This window comes from Corvus brachyrhynchos, unplaced genomic scaffold, assembly GCF_000691975.1.
Source record: "Corvus brachyrhynchos isolate BGI_N302 unplaced genomic scaffold, ASM69197v1 scaffold467, whole genome shotgun sequence".
NCBI classification, from domain to species: Eukaryota; Metazoa; Chordata; class Aves; order Passeriformes; family Corvidae; genus Corvus; species Corvus brachyrhynchos.
Window position 1 is genome coordinate 1,437,171 of NW_008239309.1, and position 20,603 is coordinate 1,457,773.

General features: G+C 42.9%; 2 protein-coding genes across 4 annotated transcripts in view; both read right to left on the bottom strand.

The window, feature by feature from the left end:
* Positions 1-218: 218 nt before the first annotated feature.
* On the bottom strand, positions 219-11,797 carry TMEM174 (transmembrane protein 174). The gene is made up of 2 exons (XM_008638617.2): positions 4,836-11,797; positions 219-3,901 (listed from the first exon to the last, which is right to left on the bottom strand). Exons 1-2 carry the CDS (start codon positions 5,465-5,467, stop codon positions 3,799-3,801), a joined length of 735 nt encoding a protein of 244 aa, XP_008636839.1. The 5' UTR covers positions 5,468-11,797; the 3' UTR covers positions 219-3,798.
* A 224-nt stretch (positions 11,798-12,021) lies between these two features.
* The window catches only part of TMEM171 (transmembrane protein 171), a 16,134-nt gene continuing 7,552 nt past the window's right edge, over positions 12,022-20,603 (bottom strand). For 2 of the 3 annotated variants that reach the window (XM_008638618.2, XM_017740720.1), the window contains 2 exons: positions 20,032-20,173; positions 12,096-12,343 (listed from right to left, as the gene is read on the bottom strand). In XM_008638618.2, the coding sequence (XP_008636840.1) occupies positions 12,115-12,343; positions 20,032-20,173 (371 nt within the window). In that variant the 3' untranslated portion in view covers positions 12,096-12,114. Of the gene's footprint in view, positions 12,344-20,031; positions 20,174-20,603 lie in introns of all 3 variants that reach the window. The other variant, XM_017740719.1, reaches the window with a different exon arrangement.

The window sequence follows — 20,603 nt, forward strand, 5'->3', positions numbered from 1 at the left end:
CCAGGTGCTTTGTGCAGTTACACCAGTATAATCTAAGGCTGTGACAATTCACCTTGGTTGAAGACTCACCCAAAAAGGTTTGTTCTTTTGCTCATCATAGGGCAGAAAGAAATCATAGGGCTAAGAAGTGAATTCATGTGATGGTTACATCCCAGTAAAACACAAAAAACCCAGCCCCCAAATCCTAAAAACAAAGAAAACACACATACCCCCCCCAACAAGCCCCAAAACCCTAAAGTTAAAAAGACTGTTAAAACAGAAAAAAAGGGGATGAAAGTAGAAGGTGGAAGGAAGAGAAGGAAGAAAAAGCCTTTACAGAACTTCTCTCTGTTCTTAAAATTGATGATCAGCACTCAGTACAACAGGGAAATGTCATCACCCTGGAGTTTCTCAAATATCTGTTGAGCATGAAAAGACTCCCACAAAATTCAGACAGAATTCATCTGACGAGTCAAGATCATTTCAATATGTCGCTATTTAAACTTAATATTCAATCTTCTCTTTAAAGAGAAACCCAGGGCTCTTTCAATTATTTTCAATGAATATAGTGTTGCTAGAAGTAAACTTTAAATCAATATGGAGTCCACAGTGCAACCTTCTGGGTTTTCTTATATTTACTCTGTATGATTTGATGCAATAAAAATAAAGATATGATTACCTCATGAAATTTATGTTGGGGGGGTGGGGGAAGGCAGGAGGAAAGAGCAGCAGGAAAAATCTGTGGTGTCTGACTGAAGGAATTTTCTTGTTGTGGGGGAGGGTGACTGGGCAGAAATTTTGACCCCAGTCCTGCAATCGGATCCATCAAGCCTGACCCCTGTGCTACTGCAGTACTTGCTGGAGTCAGCAGAACTAAGTGCTAAGTGCAGGGCTCTGTCCATGTGGAACTAACTGGGGATTTGGGACCTTCCAGTTTCCTACTGTGGAGGGAAGATGAGTTCACCTCTGTGTAAATTCCAGAAAAGGAGAAAGACACTTCCATAAGAGAAACTTGCACTTATTTTTAGATCTTCTGTTCTCTCACTCAATCCCATAGAGGTCATGCTGAACACAGCATGTCTCTCCTTCTCCAACTACACGTGCCTCCCCTTCTCCAACTACCTGCTAACACCCGGCCATCACTGCTGAAAAACAGTGTGTCCCATATTTCTCTAACAAGAAAAACCTCACACAAAGTTTGCAGTCACTGTTCAGTAGCTGCTTCTGCAGTTGCTAATCCAGCTTTGAGTCTGTTTAAATGATGTGTCCCAAATACGACCACTGTCAATGTCTTTTCCATCACTGTGGAGCACAGCGGTTTTTTTGTGCTCCCCACAAATGCTTTATTTCTTGGCAACTTCTAAGTATACAGGACAGGGAGGTGTGCACCTGCAAGGTCCTTGCAGCTGGGCAGTGTTCTGAATGCACATCTCCATCCAGAGCTATGTCTCCTAATTGCTAAAGGAGCTGCAAAGAAACTCTAAGACTTCCAGCTGTCAAGTACATCAGGTTGGTGTGCAACCATCTGTGCTCAAATGCCAAGCTTCTCCAGCGCCCAGGTATGGGATCAATCACAAATGGATGGAATCTGGCAAGAGCCAAGACAGCTGTGTTCAAAGTAAGAGAAAGTTGATGCCTTCCATAATGGACACCTGGTTTGAGCTGTGCTGTGCCAGGCCAGAAGACTGACCTGCAGGCACACCAGCAGTGCACCGCTTGGGTACTTTGGACAGTGACCATTGCCCTCTGGAGCGTTTTTTGTGGTGCCCACTCCAGCAGGTGAGAGCCGAGATCAGCTTTTGGTTTGACCCCTCTGAGGGAGATAGGCAAACCTAATAGGGTGTCCTGGGGTCACTGTATGATACTGTATTCCCTATTGTAGGGTTGCACCTTTAAGACAGATCTGAGAGAGAGAGGGGAAGGCGGCCTGTATTCAAAAACACAGATAACTCGCTCACTCTCTCCCCAGCTCTCAGCTCTGCAGCAGGGCAGAGAGATGCATTCTCTCGCTTTTTAGCTAGTTTCTTGTTCGTTAGCTGAAGCAAGGAGTTTTCCTGGGACTGTCCAGCTCTGGTCTGGAACATCACCACCAGGAGGCCCCGCACCGCGGCCTAGAGGGGCCCACACAGCACCCCAGCTCTGGAGAGAGCAGAGCCACACCTACAGAAAGGACTCTGAATTTACCACGTTTTCTCCACAACAAAAAGGTTCATTATCTAACATTATTCATTTTGTTCCTGCATGGACTTTGCTTGTTAAATAAACAGGTTTTTTTCACTTTCCTCCAAGAAATTTCTTTCTGAACCTGGTGGGTAGGGGCTGCTGAAACCTGCCTTCTATTAGAGGACACATTAATTTCGGACGTTTCCTCCTATTTTATCTCGAACTAAGACATGGGATCATCATAATGATATACTAGCTTGTCCAGCTCTGACGCACTTCTAGGCACATTCAAAAACAAAACCTGAAATATATGTAGAAAAATAAAATAAAAATGTAGGGACTTATGGCATTGTCATTGCTCTGGGGTTTAAAAAGCTCCCAAGGAAAGCTTTTTTGGATCTTCATTCTGGATGGCAAAATTTCAGAGCTAATACACCTTATCCTTTGTTAAATACAGCTGTAAATACATTTCACAGAACCACAGAATATTGTTAATTGAAAGGGGCCCACAAGGATCATCAAGTCCAAATCTTAAGTGAATACCTCATATAGGAATCAAACCCACAGTCTTAGTGTTCAGCAGCACCATTCTCTAATCAAATAAGCTAATCTCAAGTTGTTGTGGATTCAATGCATGGAACCACCTGAACCTGAGCAAGAACATTCACTACAGCCCACACTGGGGGCAACGTGCAGCCTGGGTTGTGTGCCTAAGACCCACATTCAAATAAGAAAGGACCTCACAGATGTTCCATCACAGCCCTCCCACAGAGTGTGGGTGCAGCAGCTGTGATTGTCAGTCCTTAACAGTGGTAGGATCACACAACTCTGTAGAGGCTTCAGAAAGATGCCATTTTCTGTAGTGACATTAACCTAGTAGTTATTAGACTACTGGTGGGAGACCTCCCATCAGGTGGGGAAGGGAACTAACTGAATTTGATGCATGCAGGATCTCTTAGAGATCTATGTAAAAGTGGGCAGAAGTCACTATTTGTTTTCTCTGTTCTGAGATGCTCTGTCTCAAGCAGGATGCTCCAAAGAATGTCTACAGGACAGGGTTGTGGAACAGGACTGAGTTGTACAGGTAAACCAAGCAGAAGAAGTCTAATAAGTCTAGTAGACTGGACTTATTAATGAGTAAGCTAGTCTAAAGAATCAGACAAAATTAAGACATAATATTCACTTTCATGGATCAGACACTTGAGCACTTTTGAAGTTTCTCAAGCAATTAAGAATGAAAATACATCAAGAGAAAATCAAGTGTTCTCTAAAGATGCTGAATGTCCAGGAGCAATCATGACCTTCCACAAACATCTTGTGCATTCACAGTTCACGCTGGTTTCAGCAAGTCTGAAAATTAAGCTTCTTGTTGGGGAATCCTAATATAGATTTATATCGTTGAGTTTCATGGTTTTGCTATTAATAGTTTTGCTATTAAATAATTAATAGCTCTGCTATTAAGCTGCATCGCAAAGAGCTAGTGAACTTTGACAGAGAAGAAGGAAGGGATCAGTTAAATATCTTCAGTGATACTGAACTGTGTGTCAATATCAAGATCTTGCTCACACTGTCTTATCACACAAGTATTTAAAGAAAATATTTTTTTGGATTCTTGTTGGCATCTCTTAGGATTGTTGTCTCTTGTCTGTGATGATTTTATGAAGACAGAGGGTATATTTCCTCATAACGTGGAGGGGACAAGTTATTACAGGCATAGTCTTCCAGCAGTCCTTCTGGCTCATCAGAACTGTCTTCTGGCCTGAAAAGAGTAAGAGGAGCAGATGCAAAAAGAATTTACCAAACACAGAACATGCAAGTAATATCAGTGCTTCATCTTCCCAGCCTTATCTGGGCAAAGTACTCCCTGCCTCCTTGAGAAAATGCTATGAGATGAAGTTCTACTGAGATTCAGCTGTTTCCTGTGTTTTTTTTCATGAAGTTTGAAAGTGTCAGGAGGTGACCTTTGTCTTCGCCCTCCCTATGCCTGTCACCCATATTGCTGAGGACAATGGGTCAGTCAGCAGTTTTTCAAACAGACTTTGATAAATGAACTAACAGTGACTTGTGCTGTAGAAAGGATATAATTATGAGTAATTCCTATAATTACAGTATTTTTCCTAGAGGAAAGAACTATATAAAATTATTTTGTGTACAATTTGAGCAGCTACAAACTGCTGTGCAACATCAGCAATCTTGTTTACGCCTCAAAAATATGAAAAGTGGAAGGGCTGGAAGGTTGTTACAGTAGGAGAGGAACATGTTGTGACCAGGCGTATTCAGGAGCGAGAGCATCTGGTACCAGACTGATTCTTGCATTGTTGCAGAAATGCTGTTTGTGTGCTGACTCATGTGTTGTGATTTGAGTGGAAGCCTCTGGCTGTACACATAATAGACTAAAGGTGGTAAGTAAGATAAGCGTAAAAACACCACCACAAACAGGAGCATATATATCTTAAAAGACATTTAGTTGACTGAAAATTGAAAGGCATTTTTAAGTGAATTTAAATTTAAATTGTATAAAAACACTTTACAGGAAAAGTATGTTTCCTCACGCAAGAAAAATTCCTAACAAAAACAAAAAAAAGTCTGAGGAAGGATAATACCCTGAACTAGCTGTAGCTTCCTATGAAACCACGCATAGTACTTAAAACATTCAGAAGCCTGTGTCCAAACACACTGTTCAAAAGATGTACCTCTGATTCCTGGTGTTCTCTGCAGGGTAAGTAGTGTAGTTCTCATCTCCAGTAAAAGCCAGGTTATCCAGGGCGTAGGCAGGGCAGAAGTGAGGAGAACCCGGGCTGAGAACCGGCGAGGCGCTGGGGGGAACAGCACTGCAGCAGCTGAGTGCTGGGTGAAGGTAGCTGGGACTCACAGCAGCGCCTTCCTGGGACGGGTAGGGTGGAGGGATGTACTGCACCACTGTGGCACCATGGAAAGTTATAGGCTGGTTAATGCCGGTGAAGACAAAGGACTGTCCGCTTGCAGTCTGGTCAAGTTCCGACGTATTTTCCTCTCTTTCTTTACAGGGCTTGCACGTAAGCATGTTAAATTTACAAACAGCTATCAGAATAAAAGTCACCCCAACAGACAGCAGAATAGGCCCTAGTAACTGAGTCCACTCCAGGTGAGTAATGCCATCATATTTTATCCATCCCATCACAGTGAAAGTGATCCCCACCAGTCCCAAAAACACACCTGAAAAGAGCAGGGTTGTGCCAGCTTTATCCCCATCTGACACCAGGGCATCAGATCTGTTTGGCTGACAAGGAGTGACAGAAAAGACATTCAAGGAGAAATCTTCTACATTGTTGTTGTTTTGCTCCATTACTGAGTATAATGTATCTTCTCCCTCAAGAGAAAGGGGGCTTGTAAAGGACTTGGCAGAGCATTTAAAGTTGAAGGTTCAGGTTAGTTATACAAGAACTTTGCATGTGTATGGTTAACAGAGTCCATCACGTGAAAGAATAAATTTTGCTTGGAAGAATAAAGGTCTGGGAAGTGAAGCCTGAAGCCATCACCAAAGATTTCTTGAATTACCACCATCACTTCCAAAATGGTTTCACCCCTGCATGGCTGCCTGTTTCTTTGTGTTTCTTCTTCTTTAATTTAGCACCCATGATACTGTGCCCATTCTGGATAGAAGAAAAAGCAAGCTGGAGCTATCACAGCTTTTCCTTGGCACCAGCTAGCTGATGCATCCAGCATATGGACAGCACATGTTTAGTCAACAGCAGTGAGGAGATCCTTGCTCTCAACTTCCTGCTCCATTTTCTGCAGGAAAATTCCACATGGCCATTGGTAGGAATGCTTTTTCATGCTCTGAAGTGTGACATATATAGTCATGCCTGGACATCTGCTGCAGCTCATTTTGCAGTTCATGGTTTAAAAAAATATCAAAGTAGACTTTCTGATATTTTTCTGGGACAACCACTAGGCAAGCAGGAGAGTAAGTGGCAACAGGATGGTGAGCACTGAACAGCCTGGGAGAGCTGTTGGCTGTGGGAGAAATGTTATTTCAGGCCAGCCAAAACTTTCCAGCTGGTTGAAGGTAGCATAATTACCCTGTAATTTCCCCTAAATTGTGGACATTTTTTGTTGTGGGATTTCCACACCTTCTTTAAGGTTTATACAGAATAATGCCCAAATACCCTGCACAGCACATCACTGCAGGAATGAGAAAGCATCTCCTGTTATGCTAAGCTTGACAGAGTGGGGAATCTTATCCTGTACTCAAAAGTACCTAGGATATTTCTTCATATCACAATGAATTGTTCTGCTGAACTTATGTCTCATACACTAAACAGATAGATCACTGAATTTTGAGATTTTCTGTTTCCTAACAGTTTCAGACTGAAGTAATTGCTGTTGGAGTGTTCTGGTAGAATGTCTTTGTACAATTCCTTGAGGAAAAACCTCCAAGTACTCTGTCTGTTTTGACTAGCATGGCAGGGTACTATACACAGGACATTGATTACTACTCAGGCAGTAGAACACATAATGCTATTTCCTGCTACCAGCAGTTCTGGGGGAGCAAGCTTATCCTGAGATTTATAAGATTAAAAATAGCTCTAGAACTAAAAAATTCATCTTTCAGACTGCTTCTTCAAAGTCAGTAAAAGTGCCTTTAGTCCACTGTGCATTCACAAAACACAAACAAGACAACAAACAAACTGTTGTGTGACAACAGCTCTCTTCTGGAAAGGGCTACTCACCAAATTTGGCACCTTCAGAACTGAAGCTGAATGCAATTGCAGATGTCTTTCTCATTTTTTAGCACATAGACCTTGAAGAATATTCGTGCTGGATTCCTTAAAAAAACAGCTGTTAAGTTTCCAAACTCAGCATTATTGAGTCGGTCCTATTACCCATGGTGTCAACAAATTTTCTGACAAATACACTCAAGATCAGCCTATCCCACAACACTAAGTCTGGTCAGGATTCTCTGCAACTCTTGAGCAAAGAGATCAGTCTTGCAATGCAGTGGTTTTGTATGATGACAACTAAACTAGAAAGTGCTGAAATACTAGATAAACTGTCCTTCTACTGGTAATTATAGCCAAAGTCTAAGTCATCTTCAACCTTACATTTGTTAAACTTAATGGAATGAACTGTTACTGCTCTTTACAAGTCAGGTTTTTCCATACCATGAATCATTCTTGCCACTGCTGAATCTTTCAGGCTTTCCAACATCCTCTTAAAAGCAGCACTATATTGTAAGAGCTGTCTAGCTAATAGTTTATACAGATGTAGTGTCATCTTGCTCCTTTCATTCATTCAAGAACTCTGCAACTGCTATTTGCAATGGGATCATGCCAGTGCACTTCCTCAATCCTATGGAATAGTCCTTAGATCCTGTCTGGAATCAGAGTTTTCCGAGTTGGGCATTGTGTCATCCCACGGCTGTCTCTTTGCCTCTGGTCTAGGACATGACTTCATGATTGTTTAGCAAGTGCATAGTAGAGCTGGAGAACATAGGCTTCTTTTTTCTTTTCCAAAGCTATATGCCACTTGAACTTGTAAAACAGGATGGAAAACACTCTCCATTTGGTGTGCTAGGATCTGCATTAAAACTACTCCTTTCCCTGTAAACTGTCCCCTCTTTGTAAGACAGTTTCCTCTATGCCTCCCCATATTTCTCCAATTATTCGCCCAGAGAATGGTAATGCTGCAGTCAGGCAGCTGTCAAGGTCCTAAGAGATTACTGGATCACACTGATTTTTTTAAGACCAGTGCTTTTCTTTGCCAATAAATGTGTGTTCTGGGGACTCACCTTAAAATGCTGATTTACTAAATACATCCTTTTTACCTGGTATGACTCCTAAGCAAAACAGTTTTGTGAAACCAAGGAAAATTGGTCAGAGTAAGGTTTTTCAGAATGAGTGCTGTTTTCAGATCTCACTACAGTTTTGTTCTCATCTGCTTCAGAACTTACCTTTGAACACAAGCACCACTTTGCTTTCTGTTCCTCCACCTAATTTTCTATTACCAATGAAGACTTCTCCTGCAGTGCTTGCTGCTGGAAGCAGGTGCTCTGCACCCCCTCAGTTCTCTAACCTGTTTCAAGAGGCATTCTAGCGAACACTGACAGGCCATCACTTCACCCTTTTTTCGTCTCCTCATGTTACCTATTTTAACATAGTTTTTCACATTATCAGCCTGTTGTAGTAAGGTTTTTTTTCTTACAAGCCAGTAACATAAGCAGGGACTTAGTCAAAGAACACGCAAAAGAAGCTGCACAACACACGGTATTGCACATTGATTAGCTTTAAAATGAGTAAGTACAAATTACCACTCCATAATGAAACATTCAACTGTATGGAGATTAGGGAGCCAATGATTTGATTTAGTGGGACTTTTCCAAGAGAAAGGTAACTGCACATTACATCTTTAGTGGAAAACATGAATTACGTGTGTAAGAGCAGTACATGAAGAACCACTGCGAGTGGGTCTTTCACCCCTGAACTACTGCACTTTCAGCCTCAAAGCATAAATAAATTGTGAGGAGCAGGTTCAGCCTGCTGCCCACAACTGCGTTTACCAGCAAGGTGGCTTTATATGCTCCAGGGAATGTTGTCTTGTGAGCAGGCACACCAAAATGAAGGTATTTCATGCCTAATTGTTCAGATGCATGCATGTGTGATAGAGAGAGGAGCACTGATCTAGATGAAGTCTGGCATGTTCACTGCAGCAATGTGGAGGTATTGGCCCTACAAGTTATGACTCTGAAGATACGATGGAAAAGGGATAAATGGATACAGCAACACAAACCACAAAGGGCAAGGATGGGGTGGGTTCAATCCAGCAAGTGCTGCTATCCCAAAAACATAGCAACATTGCAAAGACCTGTGCAATCTTAGTTTTTCAGATGGGTTACCCGTTCATTTTTTTAGCTGCTGTGATGCAGGAAGACTTTTCCTAGAGAAAAGGCATTCATTTATATTTTGTCAATCCCTCTCATATCCAAAGGATTGCACTGTTGCAGTTAGAAGCAGAGCAACGTCAGTGCAGGCAGCAAGGAAGAGAGACCTTAACTTCATTTAGAGAGGGCAGGCAACCCTTACCTCCCACTTTGCCTGTTTAAGTATGTGTGAATCAGTAACCAACTTGATTTGCTCCTAGCATTTGTATGTCAAACACTTAAGCCAACCTTAGGGCAGAAGGTGGGTTATAGCACCATTAGTGGGACAGTAAAGTATCTCACTTCCTCAATAAAAATGCTATTCTGTATTATTTTAAGCTACTTTTATAGTTTTACAAGGTGTTGCTTCCTTTCTAATACAGACATTTCACTCCTACTCCCCACATCAAAAATTCCTCCTTCTAATGCCGTTCATCCAGTGGTAGCCTTCAGTGGTGACGGCAGACCTGCTAGCCTCTTACTCACCTCTTCTGACCTTGCTGCCACAGATTCAACAACACAGTAGGCAAATACTGTAGGCACTGGCTAAGTTAACTCCTTCAGCGCTGAGCAGTTTATGGAGATGCATCCAGCACATCCACTGAGTTTGCAAGTAATGATTTTCTAAGTAAAAAACACAAGATGTTAATACAGCTGTAAACCAATCTATTTCCTAAGCATCTTTGCAAAATATACAGACGTAAATTCTGTTTTCACTCCTTGTTTTCAGAGGTAACACCTATCCTTCCCAGGAAACTCAGGTGCTGAGTCTGAAGTCAGGTCAGCAACTTTCTGAACCATGGTTTCTGTGAAGACTACTTTTTTAGAAGTAAAGTGATCCACACTGAAGACACAGCAGTAGATGATCAAAACACAATAACCTTAAAGGAAAACAAGATTATGTCTCTGTTACAGAGGACTCAGATGAGTCAACATATTCTGCTTGATTTGCCTGGTCTCTTGGGTACCTCTTGGGAACAATCAACTGAGCAAATTGCAGGCAGCAGAAAAGGTTAATATTTCTGCAGTTTGCCACCAGAGGCAACTGCTTTTTTTTAAAAAAAAGATGGTGAAATATTTCCAGATTCGTTTGAACACTTTTTGATATTTAGCCTTTTCAGAAAATGAGTGTTCCAGACAACAGCATAAAGCTAATATGGGTCTTTGTTGCATGGGATCTTTCAGGTAAAATACCCCAGCTTCTGTTCTTGTTATGTAATATAAGGATAAATTGAGAGTGTAACAGGCTCCTTAGACATGTACAAAGCTTTTTATGCATGAATCATGCATGGCAGTGGGCCCCACTGTTTAAATAGTAGGAGCAAAAGCTAAAAAAAATAATCATGAACATGGAAAACTATAGTTTGTATTGAAGATTGCGTACAATCTTGAAAAACTCACTAGGTAAAAAATGTTTCAGAGAAAGGAGGACAAAATGCCTACTGGCTTTTGTGGATTCCCTTTCTTCATATAGACATTTCCCACAGCCGAGTCATGCCAGTTTAATCAGCTCCCACATACTAAATCCCCCTCTGTGCTGTGTTTGCTCATTACTCTGCATGCATAAGCCCCTAGCTCTATTGCTGGCTAAATATACCTCCCTCGCCGGCTGGTTTGTTTTTGTGTGGCTGCACAAAGAGCTGTCCTAGCATGACTGAGGGAATGACACAGAACTGAAAATAAATGGCAAATGCAGGAGCTCCTGAACATCTCTCTAAAGCACTCAGCAGGTGAGAAGCACATTCATAGGAAGGTGACACAAGGCAATCACCTTGCCCTAGGCACAGGAGGGAATTTAAGTTCTTAATTCATAGTTTGGCATTCTGTTACAGCCAAGTTGTCTGAAATTCAGCATGGTAGATGACAAGCTGAGTTTTAACTGAGGGCCCAAAGCACACAGGTGTTCAGAGACTCACTGAACAAGACAGTGAGCTCTTGTTAAAAGTTTTAATGCTGGAAAGTTCACCAGGCTGAACCAAGCCCAAAGAGTAGCTCTGCCACTTCTGTTTAGGGGCACAGAATCAGGTCTGTTTTTCTCAAACAGCATTCAGAGCAAGCCATAAAATGTCAAAGATTAGCAGTAACTCAGTTCCTCCTAATCATCTTTACCTACTACAAGCTAATCCTTCAGTTTGGGAACAGGTGCAAACAAACACAAAATAGAACCTTAAGGCAGGGTACTACCAGTACTCTGGGGTTGCAGCAGGATGGCAGAGGTGAGGGTTGTATTTCTGAAGGGTCTGTCAAGTCCTGTGTCAATTAAAAATATCTGTTGCATGGGTTTCCATGAAACCACCTCTCCTGCATCTGCTGATAAGTAATGTCTGCACCTCAAAGATACCATTTCTTTGTGGCACTCACTCTCACACAATAAGCACTTCCTGTATAATCCACAAATGATGATATAAAACAGCAGAATAATCCCCTTGAAACCAGTCATTACCACAGTTAAACTGTTAGCCTATTAACTATCCTCAGGGCTCCCTTCAGGCTCTTAACTGCAGCTAAAACTGATTTTCATGGGGATTATACTTACATAAGGACCAGAGATAGTCTAAATACAGAGTGTTTGTTACCAGGCAGACCAAAAGGTAACCACTGAAGCTCTTCATGGCATCTTTGGTACCAATCTTAACACCCCTATTCGTGAATGCTCTCAGAGTACTTGTTAAGGCAATAACAAGTATTTTCCACAAAAGTAATGCAAAAATAGAAATAAAAACACTTCCTAATTATTCCTTTTTTTGAAGCTCCAAACATATTTAATTAAAATAATCAAAAAAGTTGGTTTCTACTTAGTGCCTTCATAATAAAAAGAACAGCTATAAAAAGAAACTGAAGCTGTAACAGAACAAAATGAGCATTTAATGTTCTTGCAGTGAACTCCCTTCAGACTACTTTAGCAGAGGCCCAGCATTATCTAGTATTTTTTGAAATTCACATTCATTGTTTATTCTTCCTGATGAAAAATTAGACACAGCCAACATTATTGCTTTTATTACAAAATGTAAATAAATTCAAAAATTGTGAATCTGTGTACATTTTAATTAAAAATTAAGTGAACTGTCCGTCCTTTACGAGCTGGTGTCAGATGTGGCTAAGGAAATAGATGAAAAAGATGAGGAAGAAGATGGTGAATATTCATTATTTGTTATTGATGCTTTTTCTTCATATTTTGGTGGTGATTCAGAAGAAAGGTACAGCATTGGTAAAATATCTGAAGGTGAGCTGCTTCCAGAAATTGTATATATGGATTCATAGTCTCTAACAGCAACTGTTCCTTCATCATCAGCAAGCTGTGCTCTACAAAACACAAAACTGTGTATTAGCATAATTCATTTAGCCACAGTGAGTGAAATTTGACTTGATTTACACAAACATACATATATGCATACAATTCCTAAAAATCCCTGAAGCAAAGAACTTGCATAAGTATTAGGATTTCTTTTTGTGGGCTACATTATGACTCATATGAAAATTTTATAATTTCCCTTCTAACCTTTCAGATCATCAGTCACAGCCTGGCTTATGGGTACTAACTGCTTCTGGCTGTGCTATTTCACAATCTTACTAAATCTTCTTTTGATCCTTAGTTCCCAATGTATCTTCCCTTTTGTAGTATATCATATAAACAGTCCCCTTCCTTTATGAAAGACAGTTACTAGACTTAGAACTGCATCACAAAAAATCACAATCCTTAGCCTTTTGAGATCTTGCATGAAAGGCAATCAAACTTTTATTAGGCATTCCAGCAATCCGTGACAGACATAAGGAGTCATATTCCTGCGCAGAGCTGGAGACACAGAAACAACTGGACATGACCAGACAGCAAAGTTCCCAGTGATAGTCAAGGTGAGCAGCCAAGTATTCACTGTCCTTCTCTAACCATCACAGCATCCAAACTAGCTGAACCCACACTGCTCTGGTAACTTGCTCACCTTGCCCTGGAGTTGGCCCTCAGCACATTCCTTCAGCTGCTTCCCAAGTAAAGGGAAGAACTCCTCATGATTCACTCCCAGAGCTGACTCTTGCTTTTGTACATACATCTCATACATCTGTACCTATACCAATATTGAGTGAGTTACTGACAGAACACTGAGCAATGAACTAAAGAGGCAAGTCACCTTTGTCCAGTAGCCACCAACATAAGAAATGTGTATCCCCTGCCATATTTGGGCTCTTCAACCATGGCACTGTTATGAACAATGAGGCCATTGCTTCTCTTCCATGAAAGTGCTCCGGAAGCAATTTGGACTAGTCAGTATGCCCTGACTGCCGGCAAGTGCTGAACCATGAGACCAGGATTGAGTGAAAAACCCAGAGGTGGTATCAGCTCAGCAGGTATCTGTGAGGACACTGGGAAGCATGGAAGGGCAACAGCTAGAGCACCCCCAGCCAGAAAACACCCAAAGCATGAGGCTAGGCATTCTGGGTTCTGTATTCAAGCCTGAGGTGTTTTATCCACTCCACTGGATACTATCCCAACAAACTGCCTCTTTGTGTACATACATTCACAAGACAGAAATCCAGACAGGTATTAAACCACATCCACATGGTTTTCCAACAATTCCAGAGATGGTGACTCCACCACTTTCCTGAGCAGACTGCTCCAAAGCTTTACAAACCTTTCCATGAAAAAAACCTTCCTGAGAGCTAAGATAAACTGGCACAGCTTAAGGCCATTTCCTCTTGTCCAGTCATTTGTTACCTGGCAAAAGAGGCCAACCCCCATCTTGCCACACCCTCCTTTCCTTGAAGAGAACAATAAGGTCTCCCTCAAGCCTCCTTTTCTCCAGACTGAAAAACTCCAGCTCCCTCAGCCACTCCTCACAGGACTTGTGCTTCAGATCTTTCATCAGCTGTGCTGCTCTTTTGTCATGCTCCAGGACCTCAGTGTCTTTCTCCTCACAAAGGGCCCAAAACGGAACCACAGAATCCTAGAATAGCCTGGGTTGGAAGGGATCATTAAAAGATCATTTAGTTCCAACCTCCCATGCTTTCAACAGGGACATCTTTCACGAGACCAGGTGATGAGGACCAGGTTGCTCAGAGCCCCATCCAAATCTGGCATTAAACATTTCTAGGGATGGGATATCCACAACTTCTCTGGGCAACCTGTTCTAGTGTCTCACCACACTCACAGTAAAGAAATTCTTCCTAATATCTAATGTAAAATTTCTTTCAATTTGAAACCAATCCCCCTTCCTGCTACATGCTCTTGTAAAAAGTCCCTCTCCATCTTTCATGTACGCTCCCTTCAGGTACTGGAAAGCTGCAATTAGGTCACACTAAAGCCTTCTCTTTTCCAGGCTGAACAAACCCAACCCTCCCAGCCTTTCCTCACAGGAGAGGTACTCCAGACCTCTGTCATCTTGGTGGCCTCCTCTGGACTCGCTCCAACAGTTCCATGTCCTTCCTGTGCTGGGACCCCAGAGCTGGATGTAGCCCTTCAGGTAGGGTCTCAGCAGAGCAGAGCAGAGGGGTGGAATCCCCTCCCTGGCCCTGCTCCCCCCGCTGCTTTGGATGGGACACGTTTGGCTTTCTGGGCTGTGAGTGCCCATGGCTGGGTCATGTCCAGTCTCTCACCCACCAGCACCCCCAAGTCCTTCTGGCTGGGGCTCCTCTGATCTGTTCACCCCCAGCCTGTAGTGATACCAGGAGCTGCCCCAACCCAGGTGCAGCACCTTGCACATGGCCTTGTTAAGCCTCATGAGATTCCCATGGATCCACTTCACCATCTTGTCCAGATTCCTCTGGATGGCATCCCATCTTTCAAGTCTGACAGCTGCACTGCTTAGCTTGGTGTCATCTGCAAATCCATTCATCTATATCATTAATGAAGATACTTAATAACACAGGTCCGAATATGGACTCCTGGGGGATACCACTTGTCACTGATGTCCACTGGGACTGAGCCATTGACCACTATGACTCTGGATGTGACTGTCAAACCAATTCCTCATCCACCGAACACTCCACCCATTGAATCCCTCTCTCTCCATTTTGAGGGAGAAGGAGGTTGTGGGGAACTGTGCCAAAGGCTTTACAGAAGTCCAGAGAATTGACATCTGTAGCCCCTTCCTTGTCCACTGCTGCAGTCACCCCATCACAGAAGGCCACTGGGTTGATCAGGCGGGACCTGCCCTTGGTGCAGTTGTGTTGTCTGTCCTGAATCACCTCCCTGTCCTACATGTGCACAGCTCTAAGGAGCATCTGTTCCATGATCTTCTCAGGCAGAGGTGAGGCTGACAGGTCAGTATTTCTCAGGGTCCTCTTTTCTGCCCTTCTTAAAGGTGGGTATAATGTTTCCCCTTTTCCAGTCACCTGGGACTTGCCCTGACTGCAGTGACTTTTCAAGTGTCATGGAGAGTGACTTGTCAACTGCCTCTGACTGACATCTACTGACTACATCTACTGACAATTCCCTCAGGACTCTGGGATGCAGTTCATTGGGTCTCACAGACTTATGTACATTCCAGTTCCTCTAAGAGCCATGAACCTGATCTTCTCTTACAGTGGGAGGGACTTTGTTCCCCCAGTCCCCATCCTGCTGTCCATCCATCCTTGAGTGGGAAGAGAGGTTGCCATTCAAGGCAGAGGCAAAAAAGTTGTTGAGTACCTCAGCCTTCTCATCTACTTTTCACCACTCTTCCAGCATTGTTTATCAGGGGTTATCCCTTCTTTGACTTTCCATTTCTGGTTAATGTACCTGTAGAAGCCCTCCCCATTCTTTCTGTCCCTTGCCAGGCCTTGGCCTTCCTCACCCCCTCCCTGTACAGCTGTGCTTCATCTCTAAACAGTTCCTAGCTCACCTGTCCCAGTTTCCACTGCCTGTGCATTTGCTTCTTTCCCTTTATTTTGACCAGCAAGTTCCTACTCAGCCATGCCTGTCTCTTGCCCTCTGTGTCTGATTCCTTGCTCCTGGGGATTGCCAGCTCTTACACTCTATGGCAGAGTTCCTTAAAGATCTGCCAGCTCTCTTTTACTCCCTTGTCCCTGAGGGAAGTCTGTCAAGGGATCCCACTGACTAGGTTCCCAAAGGACTGGAAGCTGCTTTCCTAAAGTTCAAGAGCCAACTTTTACTCCTTACCCAACCCATATCCCTCAGGACTGCACACTCCACCAGGGCATGATCCCTGCTGCCCAGGCTGCCTCCAATCTTGGTGCCCCAGTTAGCTCACCTGCACTGGTGACCAAGAGATCCTGGAACACATTCCCTCTGGCAGGGCTGTCTATCACCTGGTCAGGAAGTTATCCTCCATGCATTCCAGGAGTCTCCTGGATTGCCTACAGCCCTCTGAGCTACTTTCCCAACAGCTGCTGGGGTGGCTGAGTTCCCCCCACAGAACAAGACCCTGCGGGCACAACACCTCCTGTGGCTGAAGCCAAGGTTTTGTCAGTGGCCTGCCCTTGGGCAGGCGGCTGTAGCAGACCCCAGCCACAAGATTCCCTTTGCAGCCTTGGTCTCTGGCTCCTACCCACAGGCTTTCCACCTGCTCATGGGTATTCTTCAGGGACAGCTCTTCACATTCAACCCACCTCTTGATGTAAAGAGCAACCCCTGTCTCTCCTTCCTTCCCTGTCTCTTCTGAACAGCCTGTAGCCATTAAAAGTCACACTCCAGAAACAGGATTCATCCCACCAAGTTTCAGGAATGGCAACAAGTTCACAGCTTTCCAGCAGCACAGTGGCTTCCAATTGTTCCTGTTTGTTGCCCATGCTGCGCACACTGGTGTAAAGGCACCTCAGCTGAGATGTTGGCCATGTTGCCTTCCTAGAGGAACATCCCTTAATTCCTTTGAGATAATTCTCCAGTGTTTCCCTCTTGGCTTCTCTTACCTCAGGAGCCCTTGGCTCAACTCTGTAAGACTGCAAGTGTGTTCCTGTGTGGCCAGCACACTTCAGAGTCAGTGGCAGAGTACCCTTGCAAGCATCTTGTCCTTCTAAACTTTGCCTCTCATCCCAGAGTTTGCCAGGAACAAGCCAGTTATTGCCCCCCTCCCCTTGAAGAGAGGATTTACATGCCCTGGTCCTGCTAGCCACACTATTGTTGCTACACAGCTGGATGCAACTGGCTGCCTTGGCCACCTGGGCACACTGATAGCTCATGTTCAGGTGTATTGACCACCATCCCCATGTCCTTTCCTGCCAGACAACTTTCCAGACACTCATCACCAGCGGCAGTGATGGTGCCTCCAACTGTTACCAAACAGGTTATATTTCTGTAAGAAGAAGTCTATGCAGCAGTAGGGGATGGTGTTAGAAAATTCTTTTAACTCTAGCATAATAGTGTATTATCCCTATATTCATGGTTAATGCTTAGTTTTGTCCCATACAGTGCTTAGCACAAATACCAGAGATTAATGTGGCCTTGTGTTAATTCCCTACATCTGTGACTAATAAGTCTTGCTCCAGCTAACACTTCCTTATATCAGTGATTAATATGTAGTAGATGGTATCTTAGTTTTGAGAACAAGGATTGTGTGTTGGAGAAAAGAATGATAAGAGAAGTACATTATGACCTGATGACTTATTTGAGATACTCTCAAGAAAAAAAGATTAATCAGAAGATCTGGAACCATATCCAAGCAAGTCCATGGAAATAATTAGCATACATGCATGTATTCAGGAGATATGTATAGTTTCAGGAATATAACCTGGTCCATTAGATTACTGAGCATACATGCTTTGAGGAGAATTCCCCATGCCTCCAGCACTGCTCTAATGTTGGCTTTGTAATGTAACAAATTGGTTGGAGAGTTTTTTTACCGGTTTTCAGTGACACAATATTGCACATACAGTCTTGTAAACTGAAGTCATCAAATGACAGTCCCACATAACCTACTGACTCACAGCTCAAACCCAGCCTGATGTAGGACCATTCTAAAGGTATTAAGTCAAGTCAATTCTGCATCATTAAGGGCCGGAAAGTAAGTTGAGAACTCTAGACATGTGACACCTAGCTCTTCTGGCCAGATCTAGCTCTAACTTCTAGTATGTGGCCCTTGTAGAAACCTCTTTCACCCTCAAGTTAGCAGCCCACTAGTGGTAACCCACAGGGGCTAAATAACCCTGCAAGTTCTTGTGGCACAGGCAAGTCTTTGGTAAGCTGGCAGCTCCTGTTCCCTGAACTTGTTGGGGTCAAGATCAGGCAATTCAGTTACAATCCACATATGTAAGGAATGGCTGCAAGGATAAGGTACATATTGAGATGAAACTGGCTTTTCATCCTTCTTTACCAGCACTCTGGAGCCTCCTGCAATATCAAGGTATCCTTTAATCTCAACACATGGCCACAGCAGGAACAAGGCAGACCAGCACAGCAGGTCTCTCTTCCTCAAGGCAGAGAGATATAAGGGACACAGGAGAACGGAACACATTGGCAGAAAAAGTAACATTCCCAGGGTCTGTGGGTAGGGGTCATAAAATACTGCTGCTCTGTTTCTACAGACTCCTAAAACCTGGCAATATCCCTATATTCATGGTTAATGCTTAGTTTTGTCCCATACAGTGCTTAGCACAAATACCAGAGATTAATGTGGCCTTGTGTTAATTCCCTACATCTGTGACTAATAAGTCTTGCTCCAGCTAACACTTCCTTATATCAGTGATTAATATGTAGTAGATGGTATCTTAGTTTTGAGAACAAGGATTGTGTGTTGGAGAAAAGAATGATAAGAGAAGTACATTATGACCTGATGACTTATTTGAGATACTCTCAAGAAAAAAAGATTAATCAGAAGATCTGGAACCATATCCAAGCAAGTCCATGGAAATAATTAGCATACATGCATGTATTCAGGAGATATGTATAGTTTCAGGAATATAACCTGGTCCATTAGATTACTGAGCATACATGCTTTGAGGAGAATTCCCCATGCCTCCAGCACTGCTCTAATGTTGGCTTTGTAATGTAACAAATTGGTTGGAGAGTTTTTTTACCGGTTTTCAGTGACACAATATTGCACATACAGTCTTGTAAACTGAAGTCATCAAATGACAGTCCCACATAACCTACTGACTCACAGCTCAAACCCAGCCTGATGTAGGACCATTCTAAAGGTATTAAGTCAAGTCAATTCTGCATCATTAAGGGCCGGAAAGTAAGTTGAGAACTCTAGACATGTGACACCTAGCTCTTCTGGCCAGATCTAGCTCTAACTTCTAGTATGTGGCCCTTGTAGAAACCTCTTTCACCCTCAAGTTAGCAGCCCACTAGTGGTAACCCACAGGGGCTAAATAACCCTGCAAGTTCTTGTGGCACAGGCAAGTCTTTGGTAAGCTGGCAGCTCCTGTTCCCTGAACTTGTTGGGGTCAAGATCAGGCAATTCAGTTACAATCCACATATGTAAGGAATGGCTGCAAGGATAAGGTACATATTGAGATGAAACTGGCTTTTCATCCTTCTTTACCAGCACTCTGGAGCCTCCTGCAATATCAAGGTATCCTTTAATCTCAACACATGGCCACAGCAGGAACAAGGCAGACCAGCACAGCAGGTCTCTCTTCCTCAAGGCAGAGAGATATAAGGGACACAGGAGAACGGAACACATTGGCAGAAAAAGTAACATTCCCAGGGTCTGTGGGTAGGGGTCATAAAATACTGCTGCTCTGTTTCTACAGACTCCTAAAACCTGGCAATATGGATATCATGTCACTGCTGCACTGCTGTCAGCAGCACCTTCTCTTGGACAATCTGTGGAAGAAATCTACGAAGGGCCAATGATTTAAGACTTTGTTTTCACTTCAGAAGCTCTTTCCAGTCACAATAATAATTTAATCCTCAAAAAGGACACAGCAGTTTGTAGTTCCCCTAGTATACTACAGTATTTTAATGCCAATTCAAGTGAAGTATCTGAAGTAAGTTGAGTTATGTACTAGAAAACTTTGTCATGCCTAGTAGCTCATTCACAGTGTTATGTAAGAACAGGGTCTTCGATACCTAAAGAAAGAGCTCAAATTTCTAAAGTCAGAGATGAACACAGTCTTACCCATCACTGAAGATAGAGTGGTATGGTGGAGGATTTTCACTTGTAGGCAAAACACTTGACATAAGACAGTGTGTCACAGTTGGTGACATAGGGTCAGCAAAATAAGGAGGTGGTGGGGGTGGGAATACCATCACAGCATCACCTATGGGAAAAACCACCAATTACTACCTCTGAAAAACGGAGCCCCTCTGTTTATATTAACAGTATCCTAGAATTTTTACTTGCCTAGCTTTTAAGATAAAGTGCAATGATCCCACATACAGAATTGTTACATTCTGGGCTGTCAGACTAAGTTGGAGGTACATTCAAAACCTAAATAATCCCAAAATAAAGATGCAACGTATTTATAAATGAAGGATTTCATTTAGACAATACAGTTGAGGAAGGGGAGTGTTCTATCTAGCTAAGAGACACAAACATGGTTGTGTCTACAAAAAGCAGAAGTGCAAAGCACACAGTTACTGTTGGACCACTTAAGGGTAGGAAAGTACTGAGTTTCCTTCCCACACCTAAAATAAGTAATTTTAAGTTTCTCTGTATGTACTGAAGCTCTATAATGGCAGTCATTAATG